The 27047-nt window shown below is 39.6% G+C and overlaps 1 protein-coding gene across 8 annotated transcripts in view; it reads left to right on the top strand.

Annotated features, from left to right (window-relative positions):
• The window catches only part of dlgap1a (discs, large (Drosophila) homolog-associated protein 1a), a 199717-nt gene that overhangs the window by 79847 nt on the left and 92823 nt on the right, over positions 1-27047 (top strand). For 7 of the 8 annotated variants that reach the window (XM_034236359.1, XM_034236360.1, XM_034236362.1 and 4 more), the window contains exons 4-5: positions 15367-15584; positions 26139-26334. In XM_034236359.1, coding sequence (XP_034092250.1) covers positions 15367-15584; positions 26139-26334 — 414 coding nt within the window. The remainder of the gene's footprint in view (positions 1-15366; positions 15585-26138; positions 26335-27047) is intronic. The other variant, XM_034236363.1, reaches the window with a different exon arrangement.

A 27047-nucleotide genomic window follows, 5' to 3' on the forward strand; every position in this document is an offset into this window, starting at 1 on the left:
ACAATCAAAGACAAGCAATAATTGAGCTGCATTTCTATATGGACTTTTGCTGTACAGAACATAAAAAAAGAATACATTACATATATTTTGGACACCCTTAATAAATTCTATATCTCTAAGAGGTCAAAGGAGGATTAACGTTCGACTCGTTGCGACGGTAAGTTTTGTCTATAAGCGTTAATAATCTCCCCAGCACCTGCTAGTGTTGTTCTGTTACCTGTGCTCAACTGTGTGGGATGATCTTGTGTTTTGAATGTGTCTGTAAGTGTGTGTATGATTAGAGATTCTTATTTACAGTACAGCACACATGTATGACATACATCAGCATTTCCAACACTAGAACAGTCTGGGTCTTTATGCTAGCAGGAATTATATTTCTCTGTACAGTGTTCCTGAGCTTCTTTCATTTAATTTGGTGACAATTAGCTGAACATTTATACTGAATACTTTCCTCCATGTCTGACCTTGTTCTGAATAATTAGTCATGTCATACTTCCCACTTTTTATAAGGCCTGTTTTGCCACTTTTTCACAGGAACTAACTTCCTGTCAATAAGTTTAACACATTCTGCACAGATGTGGCATAATAACAGCCTATCAGAATCCTGAAGGACATCAAATGTGTTTTTTAAAGTTATTGGTTGTTATCCATTGAACACATTATGAGGCATATCTTTGGTTTGGGCCTTTCTACATAATATTATTTCAGACTTTAAACCAGTTTGTGCTTCTCATATTTTAAAAGCATTTTCTAAAAGATCATTCATCTGCCAATGTTGAAAAACCCGGGTCATTATTTGAAATGCTACCACTCGGAAAGTATTTGCTGAATCCTAAAAGATCCAAAAAAAAAATGATTTGAGAGAAACCAATGCTGATTGGATGGATGATCAGATTGGATCCAGTAGATCTTAGCGGGGGAGAGACAAAGAGATCAGCTGTGGCTCAGACTCTCATCTGTTCGTCTCAACAAGCAGCAGAATGACTCATGTAATAACTGTTACCCAGACATGTATTTAAAACATACTGCCAGGAGTGACAGAAAGTGAAAGCACACCATTGTGGTTCAGTTTTGAATTTATAATTGTAAAAATTGCACCATGCAGTAAAAGAGTGTGTATAGACTCACGTAATATAATTAAGAGCTGGACGTTATAAACAATGGAAAGCATGCAGCGCCGCTGTATTCTTTTAAGTATTGTTAAACGCTTTTCAAGATGCAAGTTGTTATAGAACGTCCATCTGACATCCAAGGGTTGAATCAGTTCTGGAGTGGGCAGAACACGTCACTGTGTACTGAAAGGGTTACTTAACAGGAGATACAGTAGTAAATACTTTATGTATCTATTAACATTATATATTTGCAATATATAACTGTTTAATTATATAGATATATTATGAAAACAATTCATTAAGAAGTGATTCCTGAATAAAATACAGGATAAATAATCTGCCAAAATGTACTGTAATACCTATGGCACTTGAATTATATGAATGCAAAAACTATTATCGAATATTTTAAGGTTCATAACCCATCAAATTCATTATATTTAAATTACAAGTCAGTACATTTGAAAACCTCCCCAATGTGCATTTCCTGAATTGTCACCTTAAAGCCGACTATAAACAGGAAATGACCAGATATTGACAGAAATATAAAAAAGAGGCAAGTGAAATGAGTTTGAATCTATCTGTGCTACCGTTCAGATACGTAATCGCTCGACTTCCCTTTGTACACTGCATGTTGTGGACTGTGAACAATTGTTCTGTGTGTTCATTTCAACTGTGTAGTGTTGTTTTAAAGGTCCCATGTCATGGCCATTTCTACTGATCATAATTCCATTGTTGAGGTCTACTAGAATAGATTTACATTGTTCAATGTTCCAAACTCACATTGGTTTCTCAAACAGCATCCCTGTATAATATGTGTATTCACTCTCTCCTACACGGCTTGTTGGAGCTCCTGCCCCCCCCCTCCCTATGAGCCCACTGTGCTCTGATTGGTCAGCTCGCCCACTCTGTTCTGATGAGTCCACCACCGTTACAGCGGAACATCAGTGATTATGTGTTACAATGGCGTTTGTTAGCAACCAGAAAATGACACCAGTGACTACAGTGCTGCGTGGGGTCTGGGTGCCGTGTTGGCGGGACCGCGGAGCTCAGCCTGAGCACCGCGGTGTCCACTGGCATGGCACTTGGCATATATCCAGGGATACACAGCAGGAAATCCACCTCACACTGTCCGCTCCGGGGGCCTCGCGGGCGGACTCCTGAGCTGCTCGGAGTCCACCCTGGCAGAGGGTGTGCCTATTGTTCTATAGCTGTGAGCCAATTGGTCCATATGGATTTAGTGACGTCAATAGGCCCCGGAAGAACAAAATGGAAAAACAAAAATCTCCAACGAGGCGTTCTGGGGCAGCATAGACAGGTATTTTCTGTGTTAGAGTTTTACTCGCTACAGGGTGTACTTTGAGGGTTTGTGACTCTGTAGACCGTTTACATGCAGAACAACCTTCATAACACACAAGGGGACGGGTAATAACCAGAAAAGCATGACATGGGACCTTTAAATCTGCTGGTGTTCCCGCACAGGAAGTGCTGCTGTTAGCTAGCTAGCTAGCTTACTAGCAAGCTCGCCAACTATCGATAGGATCATTTGCATTAGAAAGATTGTTCAACCCAAGACAAAATAACGGTGGATTATTTGTTATAGTGTTGTCTTTTAAAGCTGCGTTTATGGTATAGTGGTACTTTTATTAAATAGTGGGGGGAAACGATTTTTAAAAAACTATTAGCATAGTGCTTTGTTCGCCGACCACATAACAGAAGTATTGCCACCTAACAGAAGTAGCAGGACTACTTGGACACACAAAAAAGCAAATGTTAGTTCAGTAGTTTATGATCAACACATATCAATAGTACTTTAAGATTTGGTTAAGGTTAGGCAATAAAAACTATGCAGTTAAGGTTAGGGAAAGATGGAGATCATGGTTGTAAAAAAGAAACACTGCCTTCTGGTCGTGGACAGATGAGAAAAGTCAAAGTGACACACCTCCTCCCTAAAGGCCCTGATGTCCTCCAAAGTGGACACAGAGAGGACAGAAGGCCAAGAGTTACACATGAGCAGTCCTTTTCTGTTGTAGAGACAAAACCATTGAGATGAGTTCAAATACAACACAGAAGGATTGTTTGAAGTGCAGATTAGACAGCTAGTGAATTAGATCTCAGTAAACAGCAGTGAGGCACTTTCTGAGAGAGAGAGGCTTTCAGGATTAAACAGACGAATCAAAGACAAGTCTCAAAACACACACTCAAATAAATACAAATTCTAACACTAAGCATTAAAGTAACAGCTGAGGAAGACCTTTCAAACAATATAGACCTCTTTGATTGCGGCAGACCAAACACAGCTTCAGTGGTGTCTGAACACATTAAAGCTGTCCCCATCCCCCCGGCTCTATATGTTGAATCTGAAAATTATTATCTTCAGCCTCTCTGTTCCAATACCTGTTATTCTGATGCTGCTGCTTTAAGCCATCCAAACAGACAGGTGTTGCCAAGGAAACAATCCACAGCCTGTATATATACTGAGTGCAGTGGACACCAATAGTGTCAAATGCAATGCAAATAAATACAAGAGAAATTAAATATAAATAAGATGTTTTTTACTTAGGTGTATTATGTAAGAAAACAGCAATGTCACAGAGACAGAAAGATAATTACGATACCAAATGTATCATCTTAAACTACAAACAGTAGTTTATAAGTGTTTCTGGTTAATAGACTAATTTAAATGAAACATACGTTTTTTTTTAAATCAGGTGGTCAACAACTACATTTGTAAAATGATATTTAAATTAAATAATAACCCATAAGAAAATTCAGGCGGCAATTCTCCCTATAATATATTGATCTTTATTTTAAAATGTAACTGTAGGGGAATACAGTTGCCTTTTTTGTATCAGATACCCCCCAAGCCTGGTTGTACTGCAAAAACAGAAACATTGACTGTAATTGATATGAACACATTTCACATCAATCTATTAGTTTAGTTGAAAGGAATAATATTAAGTTTGAATTGAAAATATTAGGTTCAACTATTGCTAAATATTGCTTTCAACTAACCTAATACAGTGATGAGAAATTGTTGACATAATAAACTTAATTCAAGTCAACGTTTCAGTTTTTTCAGTCTAACACACTGTCACTGACTGTCACATGCACATATTTCTCAGAACACGGACACAGATCTCTCAGAAATGCACCAAATCTCCCACAATAGCATGTGCACTAATGACAGAGTGAGGCTGTTACGCAGTGTTCCACAGTGTTCCGCTGTGTTCCGCTGTTTTCCGATGTTCCTCGCTCATTACAGTAGGAGAGAGTGGCGCTGCAGTGAAGTGAGGCTGTGCGTGGGTGAGAGCTGCTGATGCTCCTGCAGCTGGTCCTTTCCCCGCATTCTCTTTTTATAGCCAAACTGCTCATTTGTGTCTCTTTGACGTCACACACACACACACACACACACACACACACACACACACACACACACACACACACACACACCACACACACACACACAAACACACACACACACACAACACACACACAACACACACACACACACACACACACACACACACACACACACACACACCCACACACGCGCGCAGAGGGAGAAAGCCATTGAGCCCAGCAGATCAGTTCAGCCTCTTTTCCTCTGTGATTCAAATATAATTAGTCACAATAGCGGTGCAATTCTCCTGCTGTCTGTTGTAGTCTGTCAGATCCTCACTCTGGCCTCTGGTCTGGAGCCGCTGAAGGTGCTGGATTCACCACTGCTAGCACAAACACGCTAAAAGGTGTGGCTAATTAAAAATAATGAGCTGTGTTGGGATGTTAGAACTAGATACAAGCATCATGTTGCAGTGGTGCAAAGTACATTTACTCAAGTACTGTACCTAAGTACAATTTTGAGGGACATGTACTTTACTTGAGTATTTCAATTGTTTTGCTACTTCTTACTTCTACTCCTCTACAGCTCAGAGGTAAATAAATGGTGTACTTTTCCTCCACTACATGTATTAATACCTGTAGTTACTTCACAGATGTGGATGAATGATGTGAAATCTAATCAAGTGTTGAATCAGACTTTAGTTCCACCTGGAGTAAATCCACAAGCTACCCTGCAGAATACAAAGTCATTCAGACTAGCTGCACCTTTACCAGCTTTGAGAACACTTTCATGATCAATCATTATAAAACATATCATATATATTATTCTGAAATGGACCAATCTGCACAATCACTACTTTTACTGTCGCTACTTTCACTATATTTTGATGATAATACTTTTCTACTTTTACTTTAGGAACATTTTGAATGCAGGACTTTTACTGTAACAGAGTATTCCTACACTCTGGTACTTCTACTTTTACTCTAGTGCAAGATCTGAGTACTTCTACTTTTAAAGTACAACATCTGAGTACTTCTACTTTTACTCAAGTACAAGATCTGAGTACTTCTACTTTTACTCAAGTACAAGATCTGAGCACTTCTACTTTTATTCAAGTACAAGATCTGAGCACTTCTACTTTTACTCAAGTACAAAATCTGAGTACTTCTACTTTTACTCAAGTACAAGATCTGAGCACTTCTACTTTTACTCAAGTACAAGATCTGAGCACTTCTACTTTTACTCAAGTACAAGATCTGAGTACTTCTCCCACCTCTGCATTTTTGTCACAGCTTTACCTGCTGTTATGATCGGTAGAGTTTCAATTCGGCAGCATGTTGAGATGCAGAAGAGTTAAGATGAAAGACATCACTTCACTGACGCTCATGTACAGTATGCTTCTGTGAAAAATCAGGTCCTATGTTTTTTGCACTTTTCGTTAATCTCAAAAAGAAAAAATCATGGGGTTAAAGAAAGATGCTGTTTTCAGATTGGTGCGTCCCTGTAAATGTTGTGGGACATCAAGTTCTCCTTTCCTTTTGTAAAGGATAGTCCAGTGTATCCTAAGATGAAGGAGGCATTGAGGCTCCATACCTATGATTTAGAGAGTTCTAACAGCTGTTATCATAGCTGACACTCAGGGTCATTTAACCTTCCTGACAGAAAAATACTATTATATCCAAACCTATCTCTTTTCTCCAAGCACTTCTCCTTGACCTCCATGAAAGATGTTATGGGCTCAAGACAACATTCTAAGAAATGTCATAAGGTCTTTGACACGGTGTTTAGGGGAGTAAGGGATTATATCAAAACATGTGTTTGTGAAGTACTGAGAATTGGACTGCACTGCAGTTTTCTGAGCTGCAGTTCGATACAGTTGTATTGTTGTTAAAAGCTGCACTATTTTTCTTTAAACATCTATTCAGGCTTTATTTCCTGTGTTTACTTCTATGTACATGGAAAAAGGGTTTAAACAAAAACGGGGTGAGTTATTAATATACAAATGATAATTTTTTTTGGATGAAGCATCCGTTCAAACAAGGCATCAGTGATGGAAGAATAACTCAGATCCCCTACTTACTTTACCCTCACTAAATCATTTCCCAATTTGGGATTAATAAAGTACTAATCCATCTATCAGCTAAATAAAAAAATACTAATATTACAGCCTAAAAATACTCCATTACAGCTCAAAGTCGTGAGTTCAAAATGTTACTCAAGTAAAGGTACCATCAGCCAAATGTACTCAGTGTCAAAAGTAAAATAACTCATTGTGCAGAGTTCCTATTGTAAAAGTGTTGTATCATTATAGAATATAAAATAAAAGGTTTTATTCTTACCAAATCCGTTATTATGCTGGCTAATGGGTAAATAATCACAATATTGTTTGTAGTCGTTTCATACTGCATTCTCAATTGCGTATTTTCTCCACAACAAGTCCTCCAACTCATACGACCAAATAGGTCGATTGTTCTAGCAGTTTATTACGGCCTATAATCATGTTTTAAAGTTTTCGACCTCTAATAATAATAATAATTCCTTACATTTATTATAGCGCTTTTCCAGATGCTCAAAGCGCTTTACAAATACACATTACACATATTTTGTATACATGCAATGGTCACTGTGGACAATACCCACAGGAGCAAGTTCAGGTGAAGTGTCTTGCCCAAGGACACTCTAGTGCTCCCGTTGACTGCAAACGCTCCGGAGGGTCTTATGTTCACAAATAACCCCCTCTGGAAAATCCAAAATTGTAGGATAGTTTGGCCATTAAAATGCTTTTTGATTAGATTTCTAGCGAGAAGTGTATATTGTACTTTTAGAATCCATGTCCAGTGGATGTGTAGGATCTATAGTTTGATAGATATTACGAAGATGATTTGAGGTCTCGTCAGGAGAACGTGTATATACTACGTCTTTCCCCCTATTCATTTCTATTGACGGTAGCGTCCATGTACAGTTAGCGTCAACCCTCAGTTTTCATAATAAAACCGTATTCCCCTCACTGTCAAATGTTTTGACAGTGATATCTGCAGTACTCATCAACTAAAAAAACATCCTTGTTTATCCTTTTTATCCTCAGCTATCGTTGAAGATCGGTGATTGGATGTTTGAGCCGCAATGCACGCTGGGATATGGTGTTTATGCGATTTGAAATCCGAAAACATTTAAAGAAAATAATACTTTATTCCGAGTGTGCTTGCTTTTCTCTTTGAAAGTCATCATATAACGGCATTGTAATACACGGTTCGGCTGCATTAAATATTACAGATCTGAGAAGACTTCTAGACAAACTGGAAGAACTGAAAACGTGACGTGGATCATAATTATATCAGCAATTAAACAACATCTTACATTTCTTTTCACACAATACGTCTCCTTGCAGTATCAACACTAATTCGGCTGACTTTTATATTTGATCCAATTGGTAGATAATTCTTTGAATTAAAGAATGTAAATACTGAGTTGAGAGCATGTCAGGGGATTTGGGTGATGGGAGACACATCTATGGAATCAGAACTTCAATAGCTTACCATTAAATGACAGATAGACCTTTCTGTCTGTGATGTTTTACAAATCAGATATTAATGTGTAGGACTACAATATGTGAAATAGTATAGCAATATCCTGTAAAATTATGTGAAAACATGAATAAAACTACACATCTTCAGATGTTATACGTACACAAGTGTCCTACACTAATAATGAAAAAGTTATTATGGCATTGTAGACAAATACAGTTTCTGGTGTCTCTCTCTCGATTTGAAGCTAATGCATTGTACCATGAACCTGTATACACCTGTAACAGTCAAAAACAGGCAACTGTTGAGGAGTTGGAAAGGTAGTTCCTGAAGATGTTACAAATAAGTTAATAGTAATATTATGTTTGATATTATTATGTTTTATTAACTAGACCAGTGCTTCTCAAAACTTTTTTCAGTAATGTACCCCCTTTGAAACATGTTCTCATGCCAAGTACCCCCTGACCGACCCCGAAAATGTTTGATCGAAAAAGCCTATACAAATAATTCCAATATAGTGATATTCCCTCAGTGTGTGATTGATTACCTCCTTCATGCATGCATTACAACAAACTAAGGATATTTTTCATTTTATGCATGAAAAAAGAAAAACAATTTAAACTGATTTTTCAAAGGAGTTTTTCAACTGAAGTAATATCTGTTTAACAAACCAATGAACACAATTATATATTATGCAAAACTATAAAATACAATAAACCAATTTGACATGTTTATATGAGGTTCTAGGAATATTTTATATAAAATTGTGTTTTCTATTTAACTTATTGTACTAAGATATTTTTTGTAATCATGCATGGTATTTTTTTAATTAACTTTTTTTTTTTTTTTTACATCTCACGTACCCCCTGCAGTACCCCAACGTACCCCTAGGGGTCCGCGTACCCCCATTTGAGAATCACTGAACTAGACCACTGGGTCATGTTAAGACCATATTTTCTGTCGGTTTGGTGTTACCAAAGTCTTAGACTTACAAACTTACAAAAGTAGTGAAATATATGAATTACACTGTATATAAATGTGTAATTCATGTCTAAAAGGAATATAAAAATGTAGTAAAATAGGTGTGTATCACTCTACTTTCCCCACAGCAGGGACTGAGATACGTTAGGACTGAATAATGACTTCATATTATATTCCAAGGAGCATGTGATGTGTATAAATACAAATTGAGCATTATAATTTTTTTTTCAACCAACAATTTATTACAAATATGTTTTTTTCAACAAACTATTTATATAAATATAAGAAACTGGAAAATCTCACTATTTACAATATTGAACATCAGAACTTTCAACCAACTATTCATTATTCACCTGTAAACTTGACAGTTTTTTAACCCGCACCACCTAGTGGTTAAAGCACGTTATTACACGTTTAGAGTAATTGCAATGCAGGTAAGGGTTGTGTTGCTAATCTTTGCTGCATGTTTTGTTGGATATGTTGTGTTTTATGAAACATTTTAAATATTAAGAGTACATACTTTCATAGGGAGAAAGTAGAAGGTCAATGATAGAAATATAGAATATAAAAAATCAAGAAGATACTGTAAGTGATCTCTACAATAAAACTGTTTAGTGCCGGATGTACAAATATATTAATATGAGGATGTGCAAAACAGACAAACTAATTAACCTTTATTAACACATTAAAGAATACTTTAGGTTAAGGTCTTCTTTCAAATAAGAAAAAAGCTTTGGGGGTATCTATCTACAGATAAATATTAAGCCTGACAAAGTACTTAACGTCTAATATATTGCATAGTTTGTTTTGGGATTCGACAATCAACTTTCTTACAATGTTAATGTTGAAGCACTTATTTTAACTGATATTATACATATTAATTATACTCTTATATGTAGATAGAATAAGAAATGTGCAAAATATGACGGTTTAATGGTGGAGGTATACACATATTGATAGATGTCTTGAAATGCAACTGTTAGTAGAGAATAACGAGTAATGAATATACTTTATAGAGATCTGCAGATAAATGTTTAGTCTTCTCAAGCACCAACTATCAAATATCTCGCCTGATTGTTGGCACTTGACAATCACCTTCACTGAATTTTACTCTGCTTTAAGGGTTGTTTATATTTCACATCATTAATCAGAATCTGCAAAGTAACTCAAATAAATGTAGTGGAGTAAAAATACCAGGTTAACCTCTGAATTGTAGTGGAGTAGAATTACAAAGTAACAATAAATTGCATGTTGTACATGCTGCTGTAACAAAAACATTTCCCAACTTGGGATCAATAAAGTATATCTTATCCTATCTTATGTTAAGATGATCGATGGCTATGCCATATTTGCCAAGTTCAACCTTGACAAGTGCATGTTTCAGGCTTATCAATTAACAAAAGGAGGGATCACAGACATAAGACCAGCTGTTAAATAAAGCTCTTCTGACCTTAGCTATCATGTGGGTATATAATGCTGTCCATTAGGGACACAACAATTTTCACCCATTTATTAATTACATGTTTTAAATTTGATGACACCAATGTGTTTCCCATCCCCTAAACCTCCAGGGGTGTACACAGTTTAATACTGGCAACTTCTAATTGTGGGAAATACGAAAACGTCTTTGAGAACTACAATTCCCAGTAGAGACGTGCCATAGAACATGAAACACACAAATACCGAGCATCAGGGCTCTGGCCCGCATGTGTAGTTCTGGGGGGTGGGATGCTCTAGTTCGAATCCTGTTTTGGATAGTCTGCCATGGCGGCTTCGTTCCATTTCAAAGTGCTGTTTGACGCTCGGCGTAACCTTGGCGCACTGCCACTCCAACATCCAATCACAGAGCTTGAGGACTAATCACAGGGTTTGTCAAGCAAAGGGACTGGTGTGCACAACACACAAAAGCATTGTACACAATTTAAACCAATCAATGTTGTGTAATTAACAAGGATAAACTGATGTTTTTTAGTTGATGAGTAATGCAGATATCACTGTCAAATAATTTGACAGTGATGGGAATACTTCCGGTTTTACTATGAAAACTTCGAGACCGGAAATACTGTTTTCACCCCGTGAGGGTTGACGCTAACTTTACATGGGCGCTGCCATCAATAGAAATGAATAGGGGGAAAGACGTAGTATATTGACGTTCTCCTGGCGAGACCTCAAGTCATCTTCGTAATATCTATCAAACTATAGATCCTACACATCCACTGGACGTGGATTCTAAAAGTACAATATACACTTCTCGCTAGAGATCTAATCAAAAAGCATTTTAATGGCCAAACTATCCTACAATTTTGGATTTTCCAGAGGGGGTTATTTGTGAATATACGACCCACCGGAGGGTTTGCAGTCAACGGGAGCACTAGAGGTCCAAAACTTTAAAACGTGATTATAGGCCGTAATAAACTGCTTGAACAATCGACTTATTTGGTCGTATGAGTTGGAGGACTTGTTGTGGAGAAAATAAGTTTCTAGCTAAACGCAATTGAGAATGCAGTATGAAACGACTACAAACAATATTGTGATTATTTACCCATTAGCCACCATAATAACGGATTTGGTAAACTGAACAACAGTGAGCCGCCACCCCGAAAATACGTTTGCTCTAAAATTATATGAATAAATTACTATTATCATTATTATAAGCAAGACAATAAATGGCAAAGATATGTAGAAAGTAAACGTATTTGAGATACGCCCAAAACAAACGTAACGTGGGAGAAAATACATTTCTAGCTAAACGTAATTGAGAATGCAGTTTAGTTCTGTGGGAACGTCATTTTTAGGAGACAGGGTTGACAGGTCAGCCTCTTTCAGGATCCTGCTGCCCTCCGTCAGGTCAGTAACCCGGCTGAATGGAGGGGCTTTCATTACTGTTATTTGCTCCACCTGTGCTCCCTTCTAGGAGTCAACACGTTCACTGTCAGGGAGGACCATGGTAGGTCAGACCTGTGTGAAGCTGAAGATGTAGATTTATTAGCCAATATTATCCTCCATAATAGGAAAGCAGAAAATGAAGACAATCTAATAAAGTAATTCTTAATGATTGCTGATCCAGCGTTCAAGATCACTTTGGACTTAATGTATTCCCTTTATAATATTACTAGAATATTCAAGGGATTATAATCTAGTTTATTGCCTCATAACATATTGTATGTATTGTAGGGACTGATACATTTGTAAAGTATTTTTTCTCAGATTTCTAAAGGACATTTCATTTATGTCTGTCAACTCTGAAAAAAGTTATTATAATAATTAGTGCTGTCAAAATGATCGCGTTAACGGCGGTAATTAATTTTTTGAATGAATTGCGTTAAAATATTTAACGCATTTAACGCATGTGCAGAATGGCCCGCCCCATACGTGCCACCAGTGGCAGCGCCAGGGTATGGCTGGGGTAGGCTACACCCATACCAAGAAATGGCTTAGCCCCACCATGAAAAATGATGTTAAAGTAAGCAAAATAAAGTCTGCCAACTCGCGCGGAGTAAATTGCACAGACAGCAGTTAGTAAGATTGATTTCAGTAGCCACGGTTTTGAAAACTTTTGTCACGTAGTGATCGTCTTCTCAATAGAACATCTTTGATAACGGCGTGGTGTTGTTGCAGGAAGTCCCGACGGAGAATACTTTTGCTGTAGTACAGGGGTGCACATAACTGGTACGCAGGTTATGTGCGTAATCTGAAATGCGTAGGCTACCGTCACTTGTGTCACAAAGCGCATTTGCGTACCGACGTACTTGTGAAGCTTTTCCAGAAGGCGGTTAGATCACCGGACGACAGAGTCGGTCTCCGTGTGCACAGACAGGGCTGCTGTTAACGTCGGTCTGTACAACGGAATTGTGCCAAAACTACGCCAACCGGCTGCGGAGGGAGACTCCCCCCCTTCACTGGAGAACTGCGCTAAAACAGCTCATCACAACGTTCACACTCTGTGGTCACGAAGTACTCCACTAGCCGCCTCCCATCTCTTTTTATAGAGAAATACAAGCTGTAATGACTATGTAATTAGTGACAACACTGTAGTGTTGTTTTTTGATTGATTGGCAATATAAATATAGAAAAGGAAATGTTTATGAATAGATAACATATGCACAGTCTATTTGTATAATATATTTCTCAATAAAGCCCAAGAGCATGTTTCCATAGTAGTTTTAGAAGTATTTGATTTTTGAAAACAAGATTTAAATGTTCTTAAATGTCTGTAAACACTTTATTACCTCAGATTGTTAGACAGTGTTGTGACTGAAGTGATGAAGGGGTTTTGTTGAATTTTAGTAGGTGCAACTTGATGCATTCAGTAGCACAAACTATATGTAATTCACCTCCATTGAATTTGGGTAGAGGCACACATCTGAGATAAAACCAAAACGATCTGATCTGATACCAATAGAGGGAAGTGAGAAAAGGAATTATTTACCACTGAAAAACATTAAAGGTCCCAGGTCATGCTTTTCTGGTTATTACCCGTCCCCTTGTGTTACTGTACAGTATGAAGCTTTTTCTGCATGTAAACGGTCTACAGAGTCACAAACCCTCAAAGTACACCCTGAACTGAAGCGAATAAAACTCTAACACAGAAAATACCTGTCTATGCTGCCCCAGAACGCCTCATTGGGACCTCCACACACACACACACACACACACACACACACACACACACACACACACACACACACACACACACACACACACACACACACACACACACACACACACACACTCTCTCAGCGGCAAAACGGTGACGCGCTGGGGAGGGGGGGGGGTTCGGGTACTAGTGGAGCCTCGCAGATGGGGGCGCTGCAGCCCCCTCAGCACCCCCCACCCTTCCCGCGTCCATTCGCGATGTCTCGCAGACCCCACGCAGCAAGCAGGAAATGAACCCAGCTCACACTGTCCGCTCCTCACAGCAGCGAGCCACGCAATGTCCCGCCAACACGACACCCAGACCTCACGCAGCATTCTCATCTGTTTGTCATTACTGGTGTCATGTTCTGGTTGCTAACGCCATTGTAACACATAATCACTGATGTTCCGCTGTAACGGTGGTGGACCCATCAGAACAGAGTGGGCGAGCTGACCAATCAGAGCACAGTGGGCTCATAGGGAGGGGGGGGGGGGGGCAGGAGCTCCAACAAGCCTTGTAGGACAGAGAGTGAATACACAGACTATACAGAGATGCTGTGTGAGAAACCAATGTGAGTTTGGAACATTGAACAATGTAAATCTATTCTAGTAGACCTCAACAATGGAATTATGATCAGTAGAAATGGCCATGACATGGGACCTTTAACAAACTATTACATCTATTTGCTTCCATGTTTTGTTCTTTAAAATGTGAATGTTATAGAGTGGTGCAGTGATGTTCTATTGTAGGAGGCTGTCCCTGAAGTTAGCATCACGGGTGGTCCCTCCACAGAAAGCAATTTGCAGAAGGTCTTTGTCATGATACTTAAATGTTTTATTTAGCAGGATAATATCCACATATTAACACCACTTTTTTGAATTTTGAAGCTTAAAAAATTAGCTAATGTTTGGCTATAAAGATGACGGTCACATGGCTGCGCATCACCACCGCTAAGCTAAAGGCCGCTAATGTACGTCTCATGTAGCAACCGCTGTTATTATGATACATAGAATCTTTGTTGGGGTGTAAACCACCACTGGAGTATTTACTGACATATACTATGTCAATAACCCCAGACCTTATTTCAGTCATCTTACCAAAACAAATTCAATAAGATGTTGACTGCGAGACTATGGAACCAGAAGTTTTAAAATGCTAACTCATTTCTGTGTATTAGGACTCATTCATGCACCACATATCTGTATGTTATTTTTTAGATAGGATTTTGTTCAGTTCATTTATTTATCATTGTGCAATATTGTCAGTCAAACCAGTGAGTAGGTTACCAAATACTTTATTTCTCAATTACCAAAGGGGCCCTGGGGTCAGATCAGTGCAGACATACCATAAACACACACACACATGAATGCTCACACACATCCTGTGCTCTTGTATTGACACAGTTCTGTGTTCTGAGCTCCTGAATAGCAGATGTATGAATTAGCCAGAGAGAAATGTCCTCCTGACTCGAGCACATTCACAAACTGTTCGTGCTAATGAGCCGACAGCCTGCACCACATCGGTGTGAACGCTGTGCACGGATGCATGAGTGTGAAAGAGTGGTGGATTCAAAGAAATGCCAGCCATCAGTTTAGTCCAGTCTGTGGATGCTAGCTGTGTGTCGTGTGTGTTGTTGTACAGCATGCTAGCTCTGTTTTTGTAGCTTCCATGTACCATCAGGACAGTTTAGCTAGCCAGTTTGGTGGCTGGGACTCCGACAGCAATGGAGTGGACTCTGACTGTGTTTCTCTGACCTTTGCACCCGGGCCGCAGGTCCCTCAGGACGAGTGGAGCGGCTTCTCTCCGCTGGGGAAGGAGGACGACATCCCGTGTCGGAGGATGAGGAGCGGCAGCTACGTCAAAGCCATGGCAGAAGAAGACAGCGGAGACTCTGAGGAGAGTCTCACCAAGCCCCTCCCCAAGGTGCAAGCCCGCCGGGCCAGCTACCTGAAGGCCACACAGCCCTCCCTCACCGAGATGACCACTCTCAAGTAAGGTTTCACTCTGTGTCCTTTTCCCCTTACATTGTCAGCATCAGGTTTAATACCAAGCAGGTTTACACATACAATACATTTGCTTTGGTGTGTAATTGTTCAACACTGAAAGAGGATCTAGGTTGTAAAAAGATGGAACCAAATTCAGAACACAGATGCCCAACATAAACGGCCTTTATTTAAATACTTGATTCAGACAAGGCAAGGCAAAACTGCATGGTCAGAACCAGAGGTTGGAAGCAGTGAATTAGAAAAACTTTGTTACTGTACTGAAGTAGATTTTTCTGGTATCAACATTGTACTTTACTCCTTACATTTTTTATACAAATACCTGCACTTTCTACTTCTAACATTTTCAAGACAGGCTCGTTACTTAAGTTTTAATCTGCAGTTGGTGGTGTGATCATTATTTTCAAGACTCATTGCGAATATATTAGAGTTTAAATGTGGAATAGGTGTGCAGTTTTGTTAAAAATGTATACATTGTTTGAGAAGCAGCATTTGATAGAATTGGTCTGGAAAACATCGGCTATGAGTTCATGAATGAAATGGACCAATCACAGCCTGCAGCTGCATGATTCTCTCATTAACAAACAGATGGCCTCGTTGTGTGGTGAACCTGAACTCATTTCAGTGAGAACCAGAGGTGAACTTGCTGCTCATTATACATATACATTATCTGAAATATTGCTTTCAGGTTACTCTATTTGCAGAATTGTTTTTCGCAATTAACGTACAGTTCTTTCAGTATTTCCCTATATATTAGATCATTAAATTAGATTCATCTTTAAATCTATGCTAAAAAATCTTTTAAAAGGACCATTTGTTCGAAAAATAATTGTTTTATGACTGAAATGATCCAGCATAAACATTTAGATGAATGATGATTACTTATTTCCCTATCGGATGGACATTTCATTTAGAGAGAAATCCTGTGTTTTCTGCATTGGAGAATTCTTCAAATTAAATCTCAGTCTAATGAATTGTGTGTTTGAATATGCATTCTATTTACTTATGCATCATTTAGTCACCTGGTTACTTGTGCTTGTAGGCCACACGGAGACGAAACGGAGACAAAACCGATTTCGAACCGAAGTCGATTTAAAAATTGTTCCTTCCCAGGGCTCAACGCTAACTTTTAAAAGCGGTTGCCAGGCTGGCAACCAGGCTGGCAACCAGGCATCAGCTTTTGGTTTCCAAAACTGAAAATAAGGTTGCTATTTGTAGTCACCTTATATTTTAAATAATTAAGATACTATACAGTTATACATCAACTTAACAATGAACATGTGACACAAAAGAATGTTCAAATGCTTTACAATAAGTAATTAACACAATTATTTGAAACCTAAGTGGTAGGAAACGTTTCCACCCTCAATTGCTGGTATACTAAATACCAGTAGTGCAGCTGTTGTCATGTTCTTCACAGATCCCTCACAAATGAATTGAGCAAGTCACTAGTTTCTTGGTCATCCGTTGTCTCCCTTTCAAATGTGAGTTTATTGACCTTTGTGCTGACCCCCACCCAGCGACGTGCAGTCAGGGAGGCAGGGGAGGCAGAGCCTCACCTGTCATACTCATAGACTGGCCATACTACAATGTAACGGAAAAACAACTAAAGAAAAACTAAATAGTAATAATAATAAAATGTCTCCACTGATCTGTGTTGTAAATGGGATTTCTGTATGATTCCAATCGCTTTTTATAGTCAAAATCAGCAAATTTGCCGAGCTCCGCTACAACTACATGGGAGCGATGAGGAGTGAGGCAGGGACGAGCTCTGCCTCACGTAAGCCCACAGTAACTTGCTGGGCGCGGGCACTAATTTAGCGCGGGCACTTATTTTGTGAGCGCGCTCAAGCCAGTTACTGTGTGGTGAGGTGAGGCACAGATGAGCTCTGCCTCACCTCAGAATGCGTCACCTCACAGAAACTGGCTGGAAAGCGGGCCCTAAGCGCATGCCTGTTACCATATCACTGTAGGTCACCAATGTAATGTTTGTAGATCCCTTTATTACATTTATCCTCGCCATCCATAGTCTCTAAATAACTTATTTCACGTATATATGATATTTAGGCTCGCCGTACAACGGCAATGAAAAAAGCACCAGGGGAGGCAGGCATAACCTCTGCCGCACTGAAGGGGGCGCACGTGAGCCCACAGGTCCTTGTTGCTACTGTTATTCTACGCAGAGACGGTATAGACGCGAACAACAAACTAGACTTTTGAAACTAGAGGAAGATAAGGAGGACTTTTACAAAAAAGTAATAGAGATTGTTGTCCAGAAGGATAGCATGGACTTCATCTTCAAGTCAAGGTAAGACCACATTGGTAATGAAAATTGGTTCTTACTAAGAAAGAACAATCCAATATTTAGATTTTGGGTATCCTTTTGTTGAACGGTCTGTTTAAAATGAATCGAAACATCAGACCAAAAAAGCTTTTGAAAATAACAGAATATTTCGATTAAGGTCAGAATATAATATTCGTAAATCTGACTCTGAAAGAGTCAGTGCCTCACCAGCCATGAACCTCACCGCACGTCACTGCCCCCACCATAGATCAACTGGCCCTTCAGCATTGAAGTCTTGGATTGGCCAGACTAATACATTTCTAATGTTAAATAAATGAAAACCATTCACAGTTAAGAATTAGATATTAATTATTAATGCTGTAAATTAATTTTAATATGTCTAACTATATTTAAAATGTGTTACCTTTTTATAGAAGTGATTATATTTCTATGGCAATATTTTCCTATGGTAAAGTTTCGTTTTGCACTTTTATTTTGGTAGTAATAAGATCGGGACTCTTATTTTGAAGGAACTTTTACCGGAAATGAATGCACAACGGAGCAGAATGTTTCGCCTCCCAAGACTTTACACATTTCCTCTTTGCTTTTCGTTCGTGTTCACCTTGTGCTTTGTTGAATCACTTTGAACATTCGTTTGGGAAGTTAAGGTGTTGGCTGAACTTTTTACCCCACAGTAGGGGTGTAAGTAACGGTATCCGTATTCGTCCCGTACCGGTTCGGACGTCACGGTTCGGCACATGCAGTCACACGACGAATACGCCTTTTTTTTAAGAGTGGGAAAAAAGTCTGTCATTCAGGGCAGTCTCCACTACACTATATATAATCCAGGGGGCGGCATTGCGCATAAAAGCTGTTTGCCAGCCGCCCTTAAACAACAAATGAAGAACAAGAAGAAACAACAAAACGAACAAAATACCAGAAGAAGAAAAGTTAGTATGGCGATTTCAGATAACACACAGGAGCTAGAACCCACCTGCTTCTTTTAAATCAGCTGTGTGGGAACATTTCGGGTTCCCTGTGGACTACAATAACGATGGAGTGCGAGTGGTGGATCGGACGAGGACGGTGTGTCGGCGTTGTTCGACAGTGGTGCGGTATGCTAATGGTAACACACGCCAAACATGCTAAATCATATAAATCAGATCACCCAGATTTGCCAATCACCGGAGCAAAAGACAACAGCAGTTCAACAGCTGATCCCCGCTGTTTTTAAGAAGCCAATAGACATGAGAGCCGAGAGACCAAAATAAATAACGGAAGCTTTTGGCATGTTTTTCAACGGCTATGCGCTTTTGAAACAATGTCTTATTATTTATTTTGTAATATTTTCAAGACATTCTTTTTAGTTTTACAGCTTGATGAAACCTTTTTGTTTGACATCAGCCATTATAGATAATCTGGCCATCTGAGTGTGTGTGGTACTGTTTGTGGTTTGTTTTTAACTGTTTAATACAGTTAATTATTCAAAATGTTAGAGTTCCTTATTTTTAAACTGAAACTTGCACTACTGTTCAAAATAAATAAAAAACAAACCTGGAATTATGCATTTGGGACTTTTTTTTGCTTTTTCTTGTTGTACCGAACCCGTACCGAACCGTGACCCCTAAACCGAGGTACGAACCGAACCGTGACTTCTGTGAACCGTTACACCCCTATCCCACAGTCAAACAACTTAATTTGCTTCGTCATTTGTTGTAAAACAAACACACGGGCTGAAGTAGAATAGTCCATTTAGCTTAGGAACCTTCCTAACGGAGTGAAATGACCCGGAAGTCCCTCAGTGGCAGTCATGATAAGTGCCGTTCCAATTCTCTAGAGATGATAGGAAAGGAGGTTTCAAACTTCCTTTATAACCTCCTTTAGCTTAGGAACCACTGGACCTCCCTAACCGAAAGGAGAGGAGAAAATGCTGCCCCACAATGCATTGCAGCCGCAGCATTTGCGTCACACAACAGTCGGCCGTTCACGGAAACAAACAATTATGACGGAGAAATTATATCATGAAAGTTACGGTGCTTATTAAGCATTTTAAAACGTATGTGGTAAGTTGCCAAAGTTCTTTGTTTTGAACGTTCATCAGTATTATAATCAAAAAGAGAAATATGAACCTTAGTTTTTACTGAAATGATCAAATAAAGTCAACATTTCACAGTCTTTACTGAGCTGTGTGGGGTTTGTTCAACTTTTAAAAGATGTTTGAATGGTGATATACACAGTGATAGGTGTTAAGGACTGTGAAGCTGACCGTTGAGCGGCCCAGACCAAGCAAGGAGGCAGAGGCAGAACGTCCAAAAATATAACCCGACGTGGGCATTTATTAAAATCCGGGGCACAAAGTTCACAGCCTCAATCCTGCTGTTCTCCTTGCACCCATCCTGCAGCCACAAAGATCTCAAAAACACTCCCAAACAGCAAAACCCCAGAGCCTAAATGCCCAACCCAACAGGACACAGGTGAAGGGGGAGGACACAACACAGGGCACCAGGTGCACACAATCAACGGCAACAGACATGGGGAAAAGGGAACACATTTCAAAATAAAATACAATAAACACACTACATCAATCAATAGTATAAATTGTATACAAATGTGCACACATGCAAGGCCCGAAGCCATCCGTCCACAGTGACGAAGTTACCTTCGTCACAAGGACTAACGTTTATAATAAATACATTTGTATTGATTTTAAGATATTTTCATAGTTCATACAATCATACGTATTGGGACCATTTGTATTAATGTGGACCGGAGGGAGAGGGTGACGAGCATACGTTTCACTTTCATTTTTATACGTATTAGAGAAAGAACATAAGAAAGTTTGACAAAGATGAGGCTGTTAAACGGGCAACGGAGCTGCTGTGTGTAGAAAGAGAGAGAGACGCTGAGCTGCACCGTGCAGCGATCAGCTGATACGGAGCATAGAGAGAGAGCTGGGTCCGCGGGGCTCGGCCTCGCCTTCTGTCCTCACAACTCTTATTAATCCCGGGACCAGACAATTGTTATTTGTTCCTACTCGGAACCGAGTTTTGCTTCCCAACCCTGCCACTGTGCTACACGTCCCGCCCCGTCTAACAGTAGGCTACAGAAAGCGGCGAGATGCATTTCCTTAGGAATCGACAAGCAGAACCGAAACTAACATTTATGGGCGAAAAACGTCACTTGTCCATTGGACACGTCAATGGAAAGATGTATTTGTCCAATATTATAAATAACACGTCCCGGACGATCGGACGTGTGCTTTTTCGCATACTGCTTGTTGCCGCTCGCATAAAGTTAGCTGAAATTAACCAGCTAGATTTCACTGTTTCTCGTTATTTTTTTCTCCCGCTGCACCTCCCTTGAAGCTCTCTGGCGCCCCCTAAGGGAGGCGCGCCTCACACTTTGAAAACCGCTGGTCTATATGATAAAGAACTTTAGCGGATACAACTGAAATCGTCTCCGTGTGGACGGGGCCTTAATTTGTAGTCACATTAAGACTTAAACCTCTAAAGTGCCAGCCTAGACAGATTTACATATTTTATATTATATTATTTATACTATGTTTGTTGGATAGTTGCAGCAACTGCAGCTAATAGTGATCACCGACTTTTAGTTTAAAATCATCTAAAGAGATAGTTCTCTAAAGTGAAAGCTTGCAGATGCAGAAGGCTCCAGGGCCGTATAGGACAGGTTTGTCAGCTTTGGTGCTGATAGAAGGCAATTTGTGCCAGATTACGATCGTTAAATTAAAAACCTCTGTCTTTAGTCGGTAGGAAATATACCTGAAATGATCTAATGTTAATGTCAGGAGGTCAGGTTTGACAGAGGAGCAGCTGCAGGAGCAGTGCGGCGCCAGAGATTTTCTCTAGTGGGTGCTGTGGGGTAGCTTGACGTTTCATAGAGGGTGCTCAAACATTTAGGGTTTCCCATTAATGCATCAGCGCTACAGTTGAATTCTCTACTGCAACACTCCCCACGCACACACACACACAGTGCACCCGCGACTGTTACAATGAAGGCTCGATAATCAGCTCACGGCATATAGGCAGGGGTAAAGTACTATTTTTACAAGTGGGGAGCGGACCTCACCTCCTCTAGGAGGGTCCTCACCTCCTCTAGGGGGGTCCGGGGGCATGCTCCCCCGGGAAGATTTTTTTTAAAATATTGAAGTTAAAAGCATCAATCTGGTGCACTTTGAGAGCAACATTAAGAGATCTATGGATATACTGTATCTCTCAACACCCATATGAAACGGAACTGTCAACAGATTTTCTATTTCTTTATAGACATTTTACAAATCACTCCCCTTTTAAAACAAACCGTTTGAGACCCACTGAGATAACTAGACTAAAGTTAACTATCTAAACACTGAGAGTCCTTTACTTCACCTGAGCTGAGGTTATCTGAGACTCTCAGTCTGACAAGAGAGAGTTCTCCCTCCACCTTGTTGTTGAAAAAGCTCCTTATACCCGTTAGCTTGGCTAGCTAGCACCATACGCTAACCACAACGATCTCCGGTAGATACCCACTGGTGCGCGAGGCGAGCTCTCTCGCTCGCGCACGCACACAAATGGCTCGTGCCACACACACACACACACACACACACACACACACACCACACACACACCACACACACACAACACACACACACACACACACACACACACACACACACACACACACACACACACACACACACACACACACACACACACAGAGCAGGGCTTGAATGAAACACAGAGACCCAGAAGTAAGCTACTTGTACTCACGAGGCCTATTATGTGCAGAATCCCTCTCGCTTTCAGTTGGTTTTGATTGAGTGTCCACACGTGGACGTTTAAGGACTAAAAAACGATCCATTTGTCACTTTGCTGTTAGCAAATCATTTGGCGCTCTAGCTAACAGGAAGTCACTCAAGTGTCACAAAGTAATTTAGCCTATGGGTAGGTCAAAAATCGAATGGGTGCTGGCCATTGGCCTAATCATATCACCTGTGTTGGCTTTATGTTTTGGTCAAAAATGTGTTTGTTTCACATTTGCATGTAATCAATAATATTTCTAATTTAATACAAATAATAATAATAATTTTCGAAAAAAAAAAAAAAAACATATTTCTTGGGGGTGCTTAGGGGGTGCTTTGGCAATCCTGTGGGGTGCTTCAGCACCCCCTAGCTCCCCTCTGGCGCCACCCCTGTCCAGGAGAGGCCCACCTGTAAACAGTATCACCAAAAGTCAGTAAGGACTGCATGGAGTTATCCTCATCCTGTAGTAAAAACAACTTTGTCTTGGACAGAAAGCCTGATTTGCATTTCATTTTATTTGTGTGTCAATATTACCACTAGAGTTTGCTATGTGGACCAAAAAGAGAAAAACATTTACTGTATCGGTTTACTTTTAACCGATACACTGTATATAAGGAAGCATTTGATAAATGATTGAAAGATTACAAATATGGAGAAGATATTGTTAACACGTAATGGTTAAAAAACGTTACGTTAACCGTTTCATTTGGATGGTTATTGTGAAGTAAAAAATTAGGATTCTAATTCTATTTGGCCTTTGGTGAATTAAAAGCCTATACAGTATACATACTATTTTTATATATAGAAAGAGCTGCTAAAATGTGTGTGTGTGAGTGTGTGTGTGTGAGTGAGAGAGGGTAAGTCATCCCCAGAGAGAGGAGTAATCTGCAGTGTGATCTACAGCAGGAACCAGAATATCACCTTTGCTTAATTAAGCTTTCACAGCTCTCTAAATAGTGAGAGTAATTACAGAGAGCAGTCAAGGGACGGCCGCTCGGCTTCTTCTGTCGTCTCCTCTCACTCTGTCACACACACACACACACACACACACACACACACACACACACACACACACACACACACACACACACACACACACACACACACACACACACACACACACACACACACACACACACACACACACACACACTCCCTCTCTATGCATGGGTTTTCTTAAATCAACACACATACAACTAAACCTGGAAGGAAACAGTCCTCATTCTCTATGACCAGAGTTATTTATGTGTTAAAATACTTTGGTTCTTTGCTTTGCACCTTCAGCTCAATTATTTGGCATTTGCCATCTTAAATAAAAAATGTTTACTTCATTGTGCTTCAGATCATTTTCGGAAAAAACGTTGAAAAGCAATGTCAATATAGAAAATACTTAATGTGCCAAAACACATGCTAATTAGGAAACATCTTCATGAACTTGAAAACATATGTGCAGCATCTAGAACAATTCACCAACTTGAGGACTTGAGCAAGAAGCCCCGAACACAACGGAAACCAGGGGACTCTAAAAAGTGACGCACACAGCTGGGACCGGAGTGCTTGTTGACATTTGGGGCTAGCTTAACTAGCTAACTTAGATTTATCAGAAGGACTCATGCGATCCCATTATTAATCAGTGAGAGTTGGTCATCTTTATAATCCCTGAACCTCACAAAGCGCTCCAGTCCCAGCTGTGTGCGTCACTTTTCAGTGTCCCCGTGTCTGTTGTGTTTTGAGCTCCTTGCAGTGTTTGTATTAGCAGCGTTTTATTATAGTAATAATATTGGGAGGGATGAAACCCTCTTTAATGGTCACACATGCAGAGCACACTGCACACACAGTGACATGTGTTCTCTGCTTTTAACTCATCCTAGTACCAGGAGTCTAGTACCAGGAGTCGAGTACCAGGAGTCTAGTACCAGGAGTCTAGTACCAGGAGTCTAGTACCAGGAGTCTAGTACCAGGAGTCTAGTACCAGGAGTCTAGTACGAGGAGCAGTGGTTTCAGTAAACCACATACTGTCAAGTTGGAGAAGATGTTTCTTCATTTGAATGTGTTTTGACACATTTGAGTTTTTATACTGGCATCATTGGACGCGTTTGCATCTGTTGGCCACTGTGCGTTGTCCCTTTTACTAGATACCAAAAATCGCTGTACACCATCTTTAAACAGAAGTTTTTGTTTTTAAAGAAAAGTCAATTTTCTATTATATTTTAAGAATTGTTGAGAAGTTTCATGAATTCACATTTTGACTGTAAATTCTATCAAAAATAATTCATGTGTTTCCAAAACAACCTTTATCTTTAGGAGAGCCTCCCATCTCTCTCCACTGCACATAATAGAATGTTGTAACATATCATTATCTTGTTTATTGTTGTTATTGTTCAAGAGAACATACCATAATGTTATGGTCAAAAGTGTGCAGAATGTGCTTGTACAGCTGAATCCAGAGTCCTAATTATTGAAGAGTGTGTGGGAGCGTTTCTAAATATGCAAAATTGCTATTCATTATAAATTGGATACAAACAATCAATGATTAAATCCCACACGTTATATATATATATATATGTATATTAGTTTGCTTTTTCAATGACCTGGGTTCATTTATAAAATCACTTACATTAGTCATAAACAGCTTCCCTTTAAGACACTCAAGGAGATAGTCATACATATTCAGGAAGAACATAATGACATCATGTCTGTTAGGTTCAGCAAAGACTTTATGTTTCATTTTGAAACTTTCATAGATCACATACTTTCTAACTTGCAGTATTTAAGTGTGGCTCTACCAACTGAGTGGCTCTGAGGTCATACATTGCATATGGGAATATAAACACTGATCATCAGGGGTGGGAAACAAGAGGGAGTGATGAGTCATTGGAATGCATGCCTGATCAATGCTCATGTTAGAGCATGTATGCTATACATAGTGTTTCTTGTTTCTCTGATATCTTAACAATGTATCACTGCTTTTGTATGACAGACCAGCTTCGCCCCCTTGGATTTGATTATCTGTTCGTGGTCTTTAAGTCTTTGTTATGAAACACTTCTCCTAAAGTGACATCACCAGCACTTTTCTCAAATGTTTTAATATTTTCAACTTCAAGCACTTGGAGAGTTAAGATGAAAACGGTGGTTCACTCAAGAGAAATTACACAAATACGCAGCTAATAGATGGCATGCGCTCTCTCATTGAAAACAACAGAAAAAAGATGCTGGCACTCAAAAAAAGGCGCTATGGACACAGGCACACAAACAACAATTCTAAGATTAAACGTTGTATTAGTGTGGTCGATGAATGAATTCAGTAGCTGAAACCCTTACCTAATGAGCCCTGGTTGAATATAGTGGTTTTCTAAGTAACATTGATGGGGACCACTTCTCTGACTGAAATGCAGTATTGTTATGTATAAATGTGTCTATGTGTCTAACTCTAAGTCCCTGTCTTCCCCCTGTCAGGATTTCGACGGAGCACTCCCCCAAACTGCAGATCAGGAGCCACAGTTACCTTCGTGCGGTGAGTGAGGTTTCAATCAATAGAAGCCTGGATACCCTGGACCCCAAAACCCTCCTCGACCCCAAATCGCTGCTGTCCTCACCCCAATACCGCTCACGCAATGAAAGCTACATGAGGGCCATGAGCACCATCAGTCAGGTTGGTTGCCAACACTGATGCCTTACATTTACAGTATTCCCCACCCAGTCATTCTGCCATACACATCACAATCAGGCTTGGATGGAAGTGATGGAGTATGTGGGGAGTAGTGTTTACCACTTAAAATAAATCATTGACTTCCATTTTATGCCATAACTTTTAGGATCTGATTTATTCATCTGGGATGTGGTCATGCCGCCTATTTCTGTCTTACACCATCTTTAAAGGACGGGTTCACTGTTTTCCAAGACTTCATTAAAATATTCAATATTTATACTTAATACATCTTCCCCAAAGTGTCCTTTCTGAGACACTTTTACTGAAGCTTTGTTGGACAATTTCTATTATTTATTGTTCATCATATGTGTTTGCCATCATGTTGGTGGCAGCAGGTTCATTCAAAGCATTAATGGTGAATTATTATATAGCAGGCGTCTGGAGCATTCTGGGATGTTTTATCTTCCATTAAACACACCAAAATGAATAAAAGCACTATTTAGTTTGTTGGCTCTAAATCTGGTTATTGATAAATAATGCATGCTGGCATGGATGGGCACAACCTAAAAATGACCATCGAGTCATGTAAGCTGACTTTAAGTAGACAATTTAAAAAAAACAATACTTTATTCATGTGGATATATATATATATATATATGGATTGGCCAACACAAGTCCTTCCAAATGTAATTGCATTGTGACTATTAGTATAGTCT

This window comes from Gymnodraco acuticeps, unplaced genomic scaffold, assembly GCF_902827175.1.
Source record: "Gymnodraco acuticeps unplaced genomic scaffold, fGymAcu1.1, whole genome shotgun sequence".
Lineage (NCBI taxonomy): Eukaryota > Metazoa > Chordata > Actinopteri > Perciformes > Bathydraconidae > Gymnodraco > Gymnodraco acuticeps.